The sequence below is a fragment of the Pempheris klunzingeri genome, chromosome 22 (genome assembly GCF_042242105.1).
Source record: "Pempheris klunzingeri isolate RE-2024b chromosome 22, fPemKlu1.hap1, whole genome shotgun sequence".
NCBI lineage: Eukaryota > Metazoa > Chordata > Actinopteri > Acropomatiformes > Pempheridae > Pempheris > Pempheris klunzingeri.
This window is the reverse complement of record NC_092033.1, coordinates 4,235,527-4,253,647: the sequence shown is the minus strand read 5'-3', so window position 1 is coordinate 4,253,647 and position 18,121 is coordinate 4,235,527. Positions and strand designations below refer to the sequence as shown.

Here is an 18,121-nt window from a genome sequence, read left to right as displayed (position 1 = left end):
ACAGGGTATGAAATTAATTAGTTGTTACTTAATGATCACACACACTAACTCCCAGATGGAACTGTTGCCTCACTACGGGACAAACTATTGTCAAGTTAAGCTGCAAGACAAGACTTAAAAGCTGCAGTGACTTATACATTCATTCCTATGAAAGTCACTCACTGGCGCATGAGGTCAAAAAGGGTTGATTTCCTGGGTATAAAATTGCCTGGATCTTCCTCACATGGACGTTCATGCCTCCCGATTGTGGGGCCCATAGCATAACTTCTGGTTAGCCCTCTGCTAACTTGAATGGAGATAAAGGTATTTAATCACATGGCTCTTCTAGACTTTCCAAATGTCACTGGACTGAATGGCTCAAATTCTGATTTTGAAACGAGTAATTTCACAGGAGTTATGATGCGCAAAAAAATGTATCTGCTGATTTGCAGATGTCTCTTTTACAATGTGAGTTTATAGAAAAAAGACTTTTTGGGCCCAGTGGCATCATGTGACAGATGCTAATGTTGTAATTACACAGTTTGGCCACCATGTTTAATTGGTTTCAAAGCCTGGCGCACTTCCTCAGGGCTTGGTGACGACATTTCCTGTGATGCCGCGCCGCTCTTGATGCCTTTTACGTCACCCATCAATGATTGGTTTGACAGGGTTTTGGGGGAAAGCAAACCAAAGAGGAATAGAGGAATAGTCTTCAGCAATTGCAAATGGCATTCAAAAAAAACTTCTTATTCTTCAGATAAAAGAATAAATTCTACGCTCGGAGGAAAGATTACAGTCTAAAATAGAAAGCTATCGACAGTGAGGACAAACAAACACAACCTGTAAGCATTGGTCATACGCGTGCGTCACCAGTGTTTGCATAGTTGTAGGTTTAAAGAACATATCATAGAAATGACACAATATAGTTTGAATTACAAATATGACAGACAGACAAAATGACTTTCGCTGCACTTAACATGATGTGATATTTCCTCCTCGTTCTAAACTGCATGAATACAATTTACTCTGAAACACGTATTTCACGTATATAACTGTTTAAAGTAGGTTTTAACCAGCTAAAACAAGTTTTAATGCTGTAACCCAATCAGTAAATCACTGGTCTAAAACTATGAAGTGGTTACTAAGAAGAAGTCATGTTAAGGAATAGTTGGTGCAACACAGTCTAGGATCACAGTGAGTTGGTGTCCCAGCATGCACCAGCTGAATGTCTCTCACTTAAATTCTCTCTCCCGTAGCTGTGGTTGTCAAGCAGCTCTCCAAACTCTGGCCCCTTTGCACCTGAAAACTTCCACCTAATCCAGCAGTCCTTATAACCTCCTGAGGCTAATGTTTGTTCGTCTAGATGAGTTCTCCCAGTCTGCAATTACTGTGCCATATCAAGTGGAGCGATTACAGCTGGCACGGCACACTTCAGTTTAAACCTGGCCATTGACCTTCCTCAAAGTAGTATCAAATGCCCTATAATAACCTGCCATAAAGATTTTCCTTTATTGAGTCAGTGTTCAATGCAGCTACATCAAAATCTCCCCCAAGTGATCATTGTCACAAAGGCAGATCAGTTCAGCCTGGAGTTAGGAATCACACAAAGAGCCGATAATAAATACTCAGGAAGTTCAACAGCAAACACTGTTTGATAAATGGAACAAAACCACATTCTTTTGGAGAAAACAAGCCTAAGTGGCTGAATATATTTATCTTTTTATACATCATATCTTTGAGTGCAGCGTGTTATCTTAAGTAAATTGATACAGTCGGGTTAATCAGTGATCATAGCAGACTGAGGTGGTGATAACTGGACGTCTTTCCACCCACCTAAACAGAAAATGTTCTGTTTTTTTGGGACTCCACTTGTTTCATTTTACATGTTGTGGACTGATGCAATGGGCTGCTCAGGCATGCAGCACTTTCCTCTCTCTGAGTTTACTTTACATTTGAAGCTGTACCATTTTGCAGCTGCCAAAGCCTAATCAGTGAAATGCCCTTGAGGTATTTGTTTATCTGCATGGTCACAGGTTCAGTGCCGACGACAGCAGAAATGATGCAAATGAATAAGTAAGTCAGGAGTAGGATGTTTCTTTGTCACTTGCAGCAACATTTTCCAATTTAGTTCATTGAAAATGAAAAATAAAACATGTGGCAAAACAAGCTGGGGTATCATGATAAATATAATAGATAGAAGGTGACATGCTAGTTGGGACGAATTTCACGTTGTCTATCAAGTAACATTTAGAAGTTAAGAGAAATCAGCAAATCCGCTGCAGCACTGAGAAGACAGAGATAGTTAATCCCAGCTGATAGCAGAAAATCATGCAGCGTGACTCAAATTTGACAGGTCTTCTTCCGCTCATAGTTTCCTTTTTTTTTTTACCCAATAGGCCTATATTTTCCCTAACATCCAACTGACACTAAAGTGCCATAAATGCCAAGAGGAACTGTTCGGAGCAGTAAACATCACTCTGGTCTTGATGCTTTGGTTTAGACAACATTAGTGGATGTTACTGCTTGACATTTGAGTGGATTTGGTCGAATCAGAGCATCCGTCAGTTAGATGTGCTGAGTAGAGAGCAAGACGGGGTATCCCAGCCAGGAATGTTCTTTGTTTACACACACATTCACTCTCACAGACGCACACAAACAAAATCCAATCACCGAGATGGCATGGCCTCTGAGCCTAGAGCAAATCTTATGTCCACAAAAAGCTTGAGTCACTCCTCTGATACAATGCACGATCCCATCTTTGAGGAAAATCTAGAATAAATCATGGCATATGCTTTAGAGAGCATCTCCCCTCTCCCCCAAATCACTATGCTTAGCGAGTAGTACTTCCTCAGGCCCTCTAAGCCTGGATATCTCTCTTGGCCAGGGGGGTTTAGATATTTGCTTTCCCATATGGCAGAGCTGGATACAGATTCAGGGTGCTACAGTCAGGGATTCACTTATAGCGATACTGGAATTATGGGAAATCAGGCTGAAATAGGGTAGCGGCATCACACAATTTCCTTTGTAATAAAATCCCACAGCAAAACCCACATATAACAAGTAAAGAAGACAAATAAAACTACATGATTCTGAGCATCAGTCACTCATAGAAACACAGAAAGTCTCAACATTTTTTGAAACAGAGGAAAAGAAGACCATGCTAGGAGCTATAGGAGGAAACATGATTATCTGTACCGAATTTCATGGCAATCCAGGAAATAGTGCTTGAGACAATAAAAATGCCTCATGGTGGCACTGGAGAAAAAGTGAATCATCAAAGTCACAAGGCTCCATCCTCTGGAGACCATGACTGTCATATTATGACAGGATGTCATGGCAATCCATCTAGTATTTGCTGAGATATTTAAGTCTGGACCAACGTGGTGGACAAACTGACTGACACTGCCATGCTAGCACCGTGCTGCTAGTGTGGAAGCACATGAAAACAGAAATCTGGAGCATTACATCTTTGTTAGTTTACATTTATGTTGTAAAAAAACGTGTTTAAACGGATATTTATGGCATAGATAAAAATGCAACGCAGGTATCTGTTCTCCTGTTTTACCTTCCACCTCTGCTTTCCTTTCCTCTCCATCTGTTTGCCTAAGAATTGGCTTAACAAACCTATTGTGCCTGGGAGAAATCCACATGTCTTGTTTGACAGCTCACTGCCATGTGTACCCAGGCAGATCTGTGCTTTGTAATCTAAAGCTGGTGCTCAATGCACAGCCCTGTCTGTACATTGAGAGACAGCTGCAGAGGGAGGAGGAGAGATACAAAGAAATAAACACTGCCAGGAAACGACAGCTGGAGATTGGGTAAACTGTGGTTTATACCGCATTACTCGCAGCAGTACAGGCACTTTCATTACATTGATTGTATTTATTTACCTGCGGCTTGGGTTAATCGGAGTAAAGTGTAGCACCTCTAAAGCTAATTACACAACGAATCAATAACCTGGATGACCTTAACAACGCTTACATACATGGACCTCTCTACAACTAATATCCAGCTTGGGGCCAAAAATACTTAAATATTAGATTGCATCACCCCACAACATAAGCAGTTTTATCAGTTTCACACCCTCCTTATCTCCTCTCTCTCAACCTTGTTGCACGTCAGTCAGAATGCAGCGTGTAACAGTAAAACAGGAATGACATAAAAACAGCATAAATAATGTGGGAACGCCTAAGAACTCAAGCATTTCCTTAAGCTTGCGCTGGCTTGTCCTCTAACACATTGTCAGCGCCAAACCACAGTAACAATAAAGGGATTACATACTGATCCACTGTGTAAAGGGAGGGGTGCAGAGAACAACAGCAGAATATGAATATGATGACAGCTTGTTGTTGTCAGAGGACTAAAAGAAGGTGAGGCCAGGTGCTGGCTGTCAGAGATATCATATACACAAACACAAAATCTCCTTTGCGCACATACACGAATGTATAGGATACACGGAGTCAAGATCAAACGCTCTCAGATCAAAATCTGTACGATTCTCATTTTACATTTTGGCTGATGAAGAGAATGTCTGGGGTGGGGTCACTTTAGCACCCGTGTCTGAAACGTCGAGGGTGTGAAGAGGAATTCACAGACGCTATGTTGATGTGAGGCACTTTGGAGGAAGCCAGTGTTTTTAGTGGAATCCTGTCTGGTGGGATGCCACCCAGTTTTAGGGAAGCAGGATGAGCAGGATCACGATTCCAGTCAAAACATTTTTCACAGGTGTATCATAACAAGCACAGGTTAATTCACCATGAAGGTGGTTATTGACCCATTAGCAACAGAGCTAACAAGTTTGTGGACTGACAGGTAGTTAACTCAGAGAGCTTTTTTCTCTCCTAATTAACTCTCTATCAAATTATGTCGAATTCCAGGAACAAAATGCCAGGGGGAGTAAAAGGCACAGTACAAAAGAAATAAAAGGAAGCTTTGGGAGCTATTGTGACTATAGCACCATCATGTCCCCGTCTGGATAGCGAGTTAGCCGTGAGCTCACCAGCTGCTGTTGTTCTCCAACTAGCCTTACAAGTAGGCTCTAAGTCACCGAAGCTTCTTCAAGCAAAAGAAGAATGACTTTCTCTGGTGTGACCCGGCCTGAACAGGCCAAAGAATGTATAAAACAAAGCAGTTAGATTTTATATTTTTATACCTGGGGTACATGATAATACTCATAATAGTACCTCTGAAAGTACAAAAGGTGACCGTGTACTGCATAGGCTTCCTGCCAAGCTACAACCTTTTGTACACCAAATTCTGCTCCAGTTGTGTGTGTCTATCAGAAACTTTTCTTCAGCGCCATGATCTTAAATTACACGGTGGATTGTATCTCTTCTAAAAGAGCTGAATTTAACAGGCCTCCTCGGCTCTATTACAGTAGATCATGTTTCTTCTATTATTGAAGGATGCAGTTCTTGCCAAGACCAATGACTTTAAATCCTTCCCGAACACTTCTGAATTTTTTGCCATCTATTAAAGAAACCACTTTACTAGTCTGTGCTCTCGGTTATAGACAGGCTCTCCCAAATCCTAAACCTGGATGATACAGTAATGGGCTGAACAGAGACTACACGTTGCTCATGCGTGCATGTGTAGCATTTAGTTGGAATAATAGAATATGCAGCCTGCAGGTAGCACCAACAAGTGTACTGGCATGTACTGTAGCAATGGTTTCCAATCTGAGACTGCGGTGTTTCTCAAGTGGCATCAAAATAAATCTGAGGGATTACAATTTCTTGTGAATCACTGGCTAATTTATCTGTAGGTTTACAAGAGGGGATACTCACTCTTTAGTTGACCTTGTCACAGCGTGTAGACACGTGCAATTTGTGATAGTCACAAGCTAATAAGGTTGGGAATCACTGATGTATGTGATCATGTGCAATATAAATTCACAGACTGCGTAAAAATCTACAAACTGGTCCTGGCCCTTTAACAGATTACAATAGCACATGGCAGGTGATAATCCATCTCATGTGGTTAGAGTGGAAACCAGTGGCACCCTGAGCCCTGAGGACCTGGATGTTTCTGGCTCTGAAGAGAAAGGCAAATACGATGCCAGAGTTTGGGATTACACTCACACTCGGGGCAAAGCAACGCACGGTCGTTGCCAGAATTTGAGGTCCATTCCCTGTCTTGCACCCTGATAGAGTTACACATGCCAGGGTTAGGGATTCGTTCTCTGTGTCGCTCCTTGTCCTCATTCCACATGATTGTTTCTTTGAACTTGGCCTTATTTCCATTACAGTCAACTCTATTGTGGGGATACTGAAACCTGAATCAAGGCTGTGTTCAATTGTGTGTGATTTGGTAAATTTCTCAGTGACAAACATTAGAACCAAATGGATGGTTTTAATTTCAAAGGAATAGTTTGATATTTTGGAAAAGACACTTATTCGGTTTCTGGAAATTGGGAAATAGCTATAGCGTGGTTCTAACCTGAGCAAATACATTTGCCCACCAGCACCATAGAGCAAAGCACAATAATCAACACTTTATATCTTAGTTGTTTAATCCATGTATAATTGTGGTTTTATGGGCTCTTTTGCACGTCACTATTTCTTGGCCGAGTACAGGGACTTCCTGCTAGGTAGATTTTGTGGGTTTTGACAGCATCAGGACAGCTTTTGCCCTTTTTCCAGCCTCTATGCTACGCTAAGCTAACCAGCTGGTGGCTGTAGTTACATTTTCAGTATACAGACGCCAGAGTGTTATCGATCTTAAGTTGTAACTCTCAGCAAGAAAGCAAATAAGTCCCAAAACTATTTGTTTAAAGTGACTTTACCTTTTTTGCCCCCATTCAAATGGATATTGATTTTGAGTTTAATAGTTATTGGACCGTAGCTTGTTGTAACTGCTTTGTTTCATGAGTCACATAGTTAGAAGTAGTTATGGTTTTATATGACAACATTGATATCAATATCACCTGGCAGTCTCAAAAGTGTTTACATTGGGTTCTGCTGGGAATCCTGAGTAACGAACACAAAGCTTCACGCTCCAGGTCACACCAATTTAATCACCATTGCCATGAATATTATTGAAGCGGCAATATCAGTGTTTGTTTTTAATTTTGCCTTTTTTTTTAATCTCGATTGCCCTCCTCATGAATGATTGTTTGGGGTTTGTCTCTTGGAAATGTTAGGGCTTGTCATCTCACACTCAATTGTCACATCCAAGTTATTAGCAGTAAATGATAGCTGGAGCAGCAGCAGTGTCAAGTAAAGCAATAAAGTAAATGCTGAAAAACAAATCATGTGCCATTTATTGAAAAATGGTTGCAGACAATGGCAGACTCACATCACCCCAAATGACACCAGTCTTCCATATCAGTGTGTGTAGGTATCACCTTACCTATGCAGCAACAAAACAAACATTTAAATGCTTTCTTTAAAGTGGAGAACAAGTCCCAGACATTAAAAATTAAACCCTTTCCCCGCCAGTTCCTGAAAAGCGGAGCTTTTGCAGATAGCAGGACCTCTGCAGCTCATAGTAACTCACTGAGCCCTGTGGTAAGAATAGGAAGCACACACTGGCTGACTGCCAGTGTTAAGATTCTTTTCAAGCACAAAGAAAAAGTATGTCAGAGCAGAGCAGAGAGGATCTGCCTTGTATGGCCGCGAGCTTAGCATGTAGCTTAGGGACTGCACTGAGCTAAAAAGTAGGGAATTTGTGTGTGGATATGTGTGGGATTATTGTGTACTTGTGTGTGCATGTCTAAGTGTGTGTGTGTTCTCTGTGAGTGTGTGTGGCAGGGTTACTGGAGCAGTGTTAGAATGTGGGAATGTCAGCTTTTGTTTCCAGTTCCTTCCCTCACACAATTCACTGGGATTGTTGGATTTGAGCTTGTTTCTAGGGTTAATTTGACCAAGTTGTTCAAAGGACAGACCTGACTAAAGCGAGAGAGACTCCCCCCCGTACTGACTCAGTGATAAGTGTTGGCTTTTTGTCTTTGACAGAAATGGATTTGCCTACCAGGCTAACACACGGAAAAGAATTCATGCATTTTTCATATTTTTGGATTTCAACGTAACCAGAGAGCTTAAGATAACAAACATGTAAATGTGTAAGAAACAAGATAAGATATTCTAATATATTCCACTGAGTGTTTTGGTACAACTCTGGTACAAGATTGGTTCTCAGATATGAAACAAACAGAAAAATGCAAGATTTCATGTTGAATTATGTCAAATTGAATACAGTTTGTTGTAATCTTTCATGCCATTTCATGCCGACTATAGTTGTTACTATCAACATGCAACACCAACGATAATCTGCTTCTCCTTATCTTTGTACACTTGCATAAAAGCAATGCTTTTTGACATGTTAGACGATCCCCCTCTCAATGTGCCGTGTCTATTTGCTGCACATCTCAGCGATAAGTCAAAATAGCAGTGACACATGTTTCACATCTGAAACAACAGTAAGAGTAGATTAGTGTCTCAGCTTCCTCCCTGCTGGGATTTACTTTCCACAACCTCATGCATATGTGTAGAAGGTGTGCTTAAATCAACAGCTTCCTCAATGGAAGTTTATCCCTTAAGACTCTCTGTAAACATCCACGAGTGTTGGTCATTGCAACGTATTAACCTAAATCTCACTGTCAACAATGAGGCATTACAGGTGTTTTTCACACAGCACATTTTTGCATGCCACTGTGGGAAAAGCACAGGTGTAAATAATAAAGTAATATAAAATAATGAAATGAATGATGGCCGAATTCCATTCAGCTGCTTCATTTCCAGGGTCCCGGCACTGTGCATGCTAGGCTCACCGTCATGCTGTCATGGCTGACTGGGACACTTGAATAGAACAGAGCCACTGCTGGTTCACTGGAGTTTGATAGAGGGTTGATAACAGTTTGGTCTCCGCTCTGGTATCTTCCCTCAGTCCAAAGATGAGCAGGTCAGGTGATTTGAAAATCAAAATATCAATTGCATGTACTGTTACATACACAGAGCAGGACAAGCTGTTCAGAAAATGAATGGAACGTGTAAGTCGCAATAACCTTCAGTAATCCATTATATATTTTAACTCAACGCAAACAATCACTTGGGCAGAGCTCTAGGTGCCGTTTTTCAAATAGTTGGAATGAAACTCCTCATTCCCTCTCTTCTTTTTTTTTCTGAAATAAGCCATTACCTTCATGGCCATAACTCTTCCTATTTGTCAAAGTGTGAATATCGATGGCCACAAAGTTATTCATGCCTGCATGGCGCATCATTTTTATTTGAGAAAGAAATGAAATCCTATTCCCTCAGACTCCCAGGAGAGAAATAATATGTCATGCCTCCCTCCTATCCATTTCAGCATATCAGCTGAATAAATTTGTAGGAGAGCCTGGAATGCCTGTATGTGAGCAGTTGAAGAGGTCAGTTAAACTCATTGCAAGTAATATTGTCCTTTCCTGGTGAAAGTGCTCTTTGAATTTGTTCCGTTGGTAGCATAGCCATCTTCTCTGCTTGAATGCTCAGGATTTCAATATTCAAATATGGGAATAGTTCACAAGGGAAAGATATGTTGTAAGATATAGTATAGCCATCACCTTCTTGGCATTGAGTTGCACCCTTTTACAATCAAAATGTTGGGTCTTAAAGCTATTCTGCAATGATTTCTCCTGGTTGCTCTGTTTCATAGTAGGGTTCCCAGCAGTTCCCTTTATTTTCCCAATCTCTGCCTGTCAAACATAGTGAATTAATGCCTATTAAATCCTTTGATGTCACTCAGTGGCTCTCTAAGTTGGCTGACCTCTCTCTCCTCACTGCCAGGAGGTACCAGATCACACCATACTCGACAAATTCTGTTAATGAACAAACCATTCAAACACTGCCAAAGTCTTTCATCCTAAAGCCATTTTAAGCTAGCCGTCTGAATCCCGTTCCCGTGAGAGAAAAGGACAACAAGGCGCGGTTTCTTCCCGGCTCTCTTGGGATAAGGCTGTGCTATTTCTCCCATTCATTGTACTGTGTCAGAAATGAATGGTGGGCCCCTATTCTAAGGTCAGAGCGACACAATATACTTTTGTAACTGAAAACCAACCAAAACTTGTTTTTACCATTGTTTACAATTTTTTTGGCCTCTTGGGGGCAGCAAAAGCAGCTGTAAACAAAAGCATCCAGTATTATCTCCTTTTAAGTAAGGCTAACGTGTTAACTAACAGTTGGCAGCAGATGTAGAGCTATATTAGCAATCATTTGAAGTCATGTCTCATTCGATAAATAATAGTTCAATACTCATTCTAATTTTACCTCTGTTTTGGTCCCCACCAATTCCTGAGGGAATATCTGGACCATTAGGTGCTAAATGTTCGACTTGACTTGTACCAAGTAATAGCCAACGTTGTCTGTGTGCCATTTGGTGCTATGCAGGAAGCATATTTTCTCTGAAACAGCTGCTTGTTACATCTGGAATTGAGGCTGATGAGACTGGTGAGATTGAACAAACACAATAAACAGTGAACGTTGTGGGCCATAAAACCAACACAATGGTCTGGAACGAGCTTCATAGAACTGAGGGGAACTGTGGAGTCAGGTTATAGTTCTGTGTGGCCTTTTCACATTACACTCAGGCATGTGATCCTTTTGTTAATAAGTTGACTATTGCAGCTAATGATCTGAACCAAAATATGAATGCTTCAGTCAGCTGAGCAGTTTGGCAGTATGTCACATAGTCACTGCCACAGTTGCTTTGTTTTGTCAGTATGTGTGCATGTGCAGGTCAGACTTTATCATACAGACTAACTGTGCCAGCAAAAGGGCATCATGCTCTACTTATTGTGTAAATGCAGTTGAGCAAATTATTAATTTGTTAATGTCCCTCCAGCACACAGACATGAGGTCCAGGTGTGTGAAATAGTGGCTGTTCGCAAGACCCGAGAAGGTGACCAAGACAACACAGGGACCAGGAGCAGTCAGAAAAAAGCCAAGCAGCAATCCCATCTGTATCCCCATGCATTCACAGGTATACAATCTACATTGATATACACACTTAAAGGGACATTCCGCTTGTTTTACACATAAAAGTTGATTAACTTGTTGGAAATAAACTTGTATAATGTCTTTTGTGGTTCTGGTGGAGTTTTGTCAAGTGTAAGATAATGACATGCTGCATTATGGGAAGTGATGGATCTAGAGATTTTGGGGCTTGACCCATGTAAGGGACTTAAAGACAGGATGTCTCACAATTCCTCCATCTTCATGGAAGTACAAGACTTATCCGCTGAAGTGCTCCTTTAAGAGGTAGATGCAGCATCTTTTGTTCCTTCCAACAATAGTGCCTGAAGCCGTTTTTCATCACTGTCACTTTAATTTTACTGTAGTAAGTTAAAGTCACATCACAGTTACATTTTGGGTAAGTGTGCCAAGAGTCTGTGTTCAGCTCAACAAATCACAAGTGATCTGACACTGGAAATAAGCCTGTAGACAGCTCCACATTTTGAAAGTAATGCATTAGTAAGAGAGCCCCTCACAGCTTAACTGATGGGTCTAAGATGGCAGAATGCCAGTGACTTATGGCCTAATGCTAAATGTTGAGCCATTAGATCAAAACCAAATAAGATTGGATTTACATCATTTATCACTTAAATTCACTAAACTGAGCCTCACTCATTTCAGCTTTTACTGCCATTAGAGTGTTGAGCCTGACATGACTGCATTCCCGTGATCTGTGGAAACTTGGTTTGGGAGACACATTCCATCACTAACATCCCGATTATATAACTTATTAAAGGGTGATTTTCTCTGCCAAGCCCACTGTAAGTATGAGGTGCTGTGTGTGATTTTAGACTGAAGAACTTGCCTGAAAAGTTAACTTTTCTATCCGATGAAAATAATGCTCAGTGTGATCACTTAACTTTGAAATGCTTAGAGAGTGAATCTGCCGTCAAAGTGCTTAGCAAGTGAATTTTTGGTCCTTAATGTAAATATTTCAGTAATGTTCCTTAACAGGATATTATTTGACTCCATCTCCAATTTTTGTAGAGACTACCAGCAGAGCCTTTATTAGTGGCTTCTTCTTCATTTCCCACATTTGATTGACCTGGCTGTCTGACTGATGAAGTCAGGGTTCATTCACAGGCTAAGTCTGTCCTGTAGCAAAACCAGGTATTACTGAATGCAGTCAGTGCAAAATGTGTAAATGGACAAAGTATGAAACCCCCGTGCTGATGTAAAATACTCAAATGATGGGTGTTTCACAGTGATTCTTATCTGTGAAGGTACAGCTTTATTTAGCACATTTGGTCATTCGCTCTCTTTTTTGTATAATATCATCTTTCTTTTGTTTACACTGCTTTTCCAGGCTTGGTCCAAGAACTGTGAGGTGTTGGTTGGTAAGTGGTTGTGGTGTAACAGAAAGGGTGAAGGTCCACAAAGGTCCATGCAAGAAAAATAAACAATTATAGTATGGCAAGGCATAACAATATATCTTTTCTTTGTCTCACACTCTGTTCCTTCCCTCTATTTCGTTTCTCTGCAGTGTCCTACATAAGAAGGACGAGGCAGCACCACTGGCGGTGTAGCGATGTCACCTTCCACTCGTCCAATAAGGGAGTGTGCGAGCAGTGGATCCAAGTTATCAATGAGCAACTGTCCTTAATCAGTATGTACTGCTTAATGATTGGCCCTAACAGACGTGGTGATGTACTTTGAACTTAATCAGAGCTCAACTTAAGGAGAATCAGTTCACTGACTAGGCGCCATAAAAGTGACACGTACAAAGAATCTGCCTTCGTGAGTGTTTGCACCAATAGGTGTGGAACTGGAATACATATAGCCCTTAAGCAGCACTACACAGACCCAAATTTAACTGCAGGAATTCAGGAGCATATTAACGCGAACATTTTTCTACATTAAAAGTACAAATAACAGAATATCAGATTGACTGAGGAAGTCATTTAAGGGTTAGAATATATTAATGTCATATTGTCATCTTAAACTCCACATACTGGTTAGCATAATTAAACCATACTGACATCACAGTAAGTTGCAAAATGCAGCAGCTTAGAAATCTAAAATAGCATCAAATGAAACAGTATAAGTACCTTAAAGTTTACTGCAGAGTGCAATTCTTGAGTAAATGCACCACTACTGCCTTCTTTCCATGTTTAACAGAGTCAACATGTAAGACAGGACCTATTGCAGAATGAGCTCCTCTACTCTCTAACCATAATCTGAATATGTTGTACATTATTGTCCATAAAAAATGTTTCACTCTCTTCGGTAGTATTAATTGCCTCAGGAGAGCCCAGAGGTAAACCTATAGTAGAGCTGGCCTTCCTGCATTTCTCTTCTAGACAGAAGCTCACAGGCACAGACATAAAGAATGGAGCCACCAACAACAGTGTGAACATATAAATGGTGGCATTACAAACATTAAAACAGTGTAGTGTCGTATAAAAATGTCTTTGGCTGGTTTGAACGTAAGAGAACTCCTCAAATCTGGCTCACTGTGCATATCTGCCCCCGACATGTTAACATGCTTTTTAAGGGCACACAAAAGATCTAACTTTGGAGTGAAAATGTACATAATGCACATTATCCGTCAAAATGTTTGCATCATTCGTCAGGGAAGGAAAAAAAGATCAAACTGAAGATGTAAAAAATTAGATATGTCTTCCAACGATGTATTAACATATTACATGACCATAAAAATGTCACAAATCAGTCACAACATATTTTGCTTACAATTCTGGAGTAGTTGGAGTCTAAAATACAGTATTTTACACTACTTATTACACGATTGACTTGTACAGGATTTTGTACATATATAGCATGTTGAAATGAGAGTGTAAGATGGGCTTAACCCACTTGAAATGGTCTGCTTTGCTCCAGTTTGGCTGGCAGATTGAATCAATTCAAGAAAATTAACAACATTCATTAGGAGTCTTAGTGTGCTCTGTGGTGTTCGTCTCCTCCGCAGTACATCTTTACATCATCCATCGACAATCCATTTATGTAATCTAATGGAACTCTTGTCTTATTGCCAAACAATATTGCACCCAATATTTCTTTGTGCTCATTTAACATTTGATCCCAATCCATTCGTTTTCAATTTTAGCAGCTTCTGTATCTCAGTTTGTTGTCCTAAACGCAGCCTTCCACAACAGCCATAAACAAGCCATTTAGTATTCTCCATCGCAGCACTTTGTTGGTTTATCACCAAATGATGCAGCACCTCTGAATTGCTTCACACTCCTCCCAGAGTCAGTTGGCACACCATTTATTTCTTGGTCAGTGTGTTTTGGGCACCAGTCAGTTTGACTGAGCATTTTGAAAAAGGTCTCTGGTTAATGAAAACTTCATCAAGCTGCTGTCAGGTACACATTTGTAAAAAAGGTAAACGCTGAGCCTTTTTAATGACTATCTCATACCCCTCCCTCACTTCGCAGCCAGCCGACCGAAGAGCCTCCTGGTGTACATCAATCCCTATGGGGGAAAGCGGCGTGGGAAGCGTATTTACAAGCAGAAGGTGGCTCCACTCTTTCGCCTCGCCTGCATCTCAGCAGACGTGATTGGTGGGTCCCTATCAGCAGCGTTTTTTTAACATTTAAATAAAAAATGAGCCTCGATGGTCGCCATATAGATCTCCACTGCCACTGTGGCCTCTCGCAGGAACCAAAGAGGCTTCCAAGGATATGATTTGGCCTATAGAGCCATTAATCATGCCACCACCTTAATGGAAGCAGTGATAGTTGATAAGCTTGGGTATCCAAACACATCTATTATTCAATAAGTGTTTGCTACCTCTACACATAGTCTGTGGTATTGATAGTCCATCAGAATGAATACTACTCACTCTGGGCTTCCTACAGCTGCTATGAATTGCAGGATTGCATTCATGTGGATATTATATGTCTAGTAAACAGATTTACTTTTGAAATATTGTTTTTGTTTTTGTGGACCCAGAAATTATTTTGAGGGCTAATGTACAGTAGCTGAATTAGGTTGTCTTGTGCCTTATTGTCTTCTGAACATTAATCTGCATGACAGGTTCCAGTAAATGTTGCAAAAGTGCTCTAATTTTCCTTGTCTTGTTTTTCAAAATGCCAGTAATGGTATTCTTGTTCAACGAGTCAAGCCACAAAGAGTCCAGTTATTTTTTCAGTATATCCACTTTCATTGAACTTGTGCTAACAATTGTGATTTAATTTGTTTCCATAGTTACAGAGCGGGCCAATCATGCCAGGGACCACTTGAAAACAGAGGCCAATCTAGATAAATATGATGGGTGAGTACTTAACCTCAGTAGCTGCTGCTTTCAGGCGTTCAACACCAGTTCTTCTCTGTGACATGGAGTTGACTCTTCTTCTGTTCATATTGTAATAAAATCATTGTGACACTTTGCCATGAGCTGTATATCAATTATCACATATGAGGAGTTTGTTATGCTGTAATGGGTGATGTGTCAGATTATAATTGCAAAACCCTGCATGTTTCTAACACTTAGCAGCCAGTGTCACTCTGCTGATCTCAGGCGTTTAACCTGCATAGATCAGGATTTCCTAAAATGGCAGATAAACTGCATCATTAGAAACAACAATAATAACAATAGTACAAAGGCTTTCACAAGACATATAAACCAAGATATGTATAGTGTCATAAAATATAAATTATTAAGATTGAAATTAAGAGCAATTTAAGGGAAGAAATTAAAAGAGCAAATGCAGTATAAAAGCACAGAATAACAAGTGTCTACAGCCATGCGATCAGCTCTGTTAGACTGTGTTTAGGCACAATGGTGCTTTGAGCTATATGCTAATGTTAATAGAGGCAGAAATATTTGTGAGCATATGTGTTTAACTGAGATAAGTGCTGAGATTAGTTAGTTAGTTAGTTAGCTTTTAACTTCTTTAAGACAGATCTCAGTTGCTACGTTGATAATTTGAATCAAAGGACAAGTAGATGGACAATAGTGAAGAACCCAGGATAGATCCCTGTGGTACTCCATAAGTGAAATGACTAGTGGGGGATTTACAGTCCCTGTAGTCACACAAAAGTTCCTCTCAGCGACATAGGAACAAAATCAATCTTTGACTCTACTCTGTATGTCAACTCTACTGCTTCAGACATTCAATTCAAATCAACTGCTCAACTGTAACAAAAGCAGCAGTAGGTAGCTGATTCTGTTTTCTAGAACTACTTAAAGTAACTGTAAAATTTATCCTAATCTGCAAATCACATAAATCACATGAGTTTATCTTTTCGATACAAAATGTACACGATGCTACACTCACAACTTTAAGTGAAGGCAGAAATTGAGGATAAAATGCAGCCGATAGCCGAATATAAAGTGCATCAATAACATGAAAGGCTTTTCCTGTTGAGTGCCCTGCCATCTCCAGCTTCTACTCATCAGATATTCTGTCCAGCAGAGCAGGGCTATGCTTTTACTCTGCAGTTCATATTATTTATAGTCCATTTCTGTAAGGTTTTCATATACACTTAAGGAAAGTGTAATGCTGGGTGGTACAGTGTGATATTCTTATGGTTCGTATGTAGTGAAGGATTTCACAGTTACACTTGAGGCTTAGTTGTATTGTCGTATAAGATTTTCTGGCTATATAGTTATTTTTCTCATAAAATTCTCCTCAGTAATGTTCAAATGTATCAAACTCATGTAAGTTGTTAATATAATTCGTCTGTCCAGGGTGGTGTGTGTGGGTGGGGATGGGATGTTCAGTGAGATCCTGCACGGGTTGGTGACCAGGACCCAAACAGACAATGGCGTGGACCAGGACCGATCGGATGCTGAGTTGGCGCCGTGTTCTCTACGCATAGGGATCATTCCTGCAGGTGAGCTTGATACCACTCCCATGTCTCAATGATGAACTTAGCTTAGCACAAAGCCTGGAAAAGCAGGGGGAAATGGCTACCTTGGCTGTGCCCAAAGTCAACAAGTGTAAAAAAGACACGTTGGGATTTTATGGGGCAGTTGTATTGACTCTTTCTTGGCTAGAACCATTAACTTCTAAGTTAACCAGCTGCTGGCTTCATCAAAATTGCAAAATAATGACAAAATTAGAACTGTTTATGTAAGAACTTCAGCAACTCAGTCAAATCTATTAAGTCTATGGTGTCAAATACCTTGATGTGAATGTATATAAATCATCCCGCCTAAAAGTGCTGGCATTTATGGCCTCATTATGTTGTTTTCCTTATTTTTCAGTGGACAAACTGAACAGGTAAACATTAGCTTGTATACTGAAACATCTCCAGATTCGAAGCTCAAGGGTTCTTTTTAGAGCTGATTATTTTGCCGTAACATTCACTCATATGTGAAAAAACGAGCTTAAATGGTCACTTCTGCAGACATTCCCCACATGAGAGGGCTGATATTGATTTGAGTTGTGAAGAACCTCGTCCCTGCTGGTCTGGAGATGCTGAGTTACATAAGAGAATCGCTATGGCAACAGGGTAGGGGGTCCCAATAGGGGCCTGCAGAGGGTCAGTCATTCCAAGTGCCATAAATGAAAACGTACTGTGTGACATTTTAAACTCACTGTAATTGTCATGTGGATAGCTATGCAGCACATGAAGACCAATATGAGGCTGTCAGGTGCACAGCATGATGGTAATAGCAGAGGGATTGAGGGCACAGTACATTATTTTTAGGCCAATTACAACCATGATTTGGATGTTCACTTATCTTTTTTGTCCTTTTACAATCACAGATGAAAAAATGTAAGGTGTGTAATGTCTACTTTGTTCACTCAACTGTACAAAGGTCTAACATCTTGCCATCATGCTTCCGTTCAGATACCTCAGTCTGTCAGTGAAAACCCCAGGGCTCTGGGATGAAAACTCTCAAATACAAATGAAACTAGAAAAGTGGACTCATAAGAGTGCAGATCCAGGCTATTGACACTACGCCTCACCCAATGGCAGACGGCTCTGCTATCGGAAACACAATCTGATAGAGGCACAGACTGCGACACAACAGCTGTTCACACATGCTCACTTACAGTCAAGATGGCGGCAAAGACAACAGAAACAGGGATTTATTCATGTCATGTTGTGCTTAACTTTAGTGGATCATAACATAATATGGGTATGGAATTAATCTGGAGATGCTCCGGTTCAAAACAAAACCAAACTTTTCTGTAGATGGACTTTTTGAGGCCAAAATGTGGCCTTTGACAGACTTGAGT

The 18,121-nt window shown here is 40.5% G+C and overlaps 1 protein-coding gene across 1 annotated transcript in view; it reads left to right on the top strand.

The window, feature by feature from the left end:
• Window positions 1-18,121, top strand: part of cerk (ceramide kinase) — a 34,916-nt gene that overhangs the window by 796 nt on the left and 15,999 nt on the right. Inside the window, exons 2-6 of the mRNA XM_070853816.1 lie at window positions 10,798-10,935; window positions 12,451-12,573; window positions 14,363-14,488; window positions 15,135-15,201; window positions 16,621-16,766. Coding sequence (XP_070709917.1) covers window positions 10,798-10,935; window positions 12,451-12,573; window positions 14,363-14,488; window positions 15,135-15,201; window positions 16,621-16,766 — 600 coding nt within the window. The remainder of the gene's footprint in view (window positions 1-10,797; window positions 10,936-12,450; window positions 12,574-14,362; window positions 14,489-15,134; window positions 15,202-16,620; window positions 16,767-18,121) is intronic.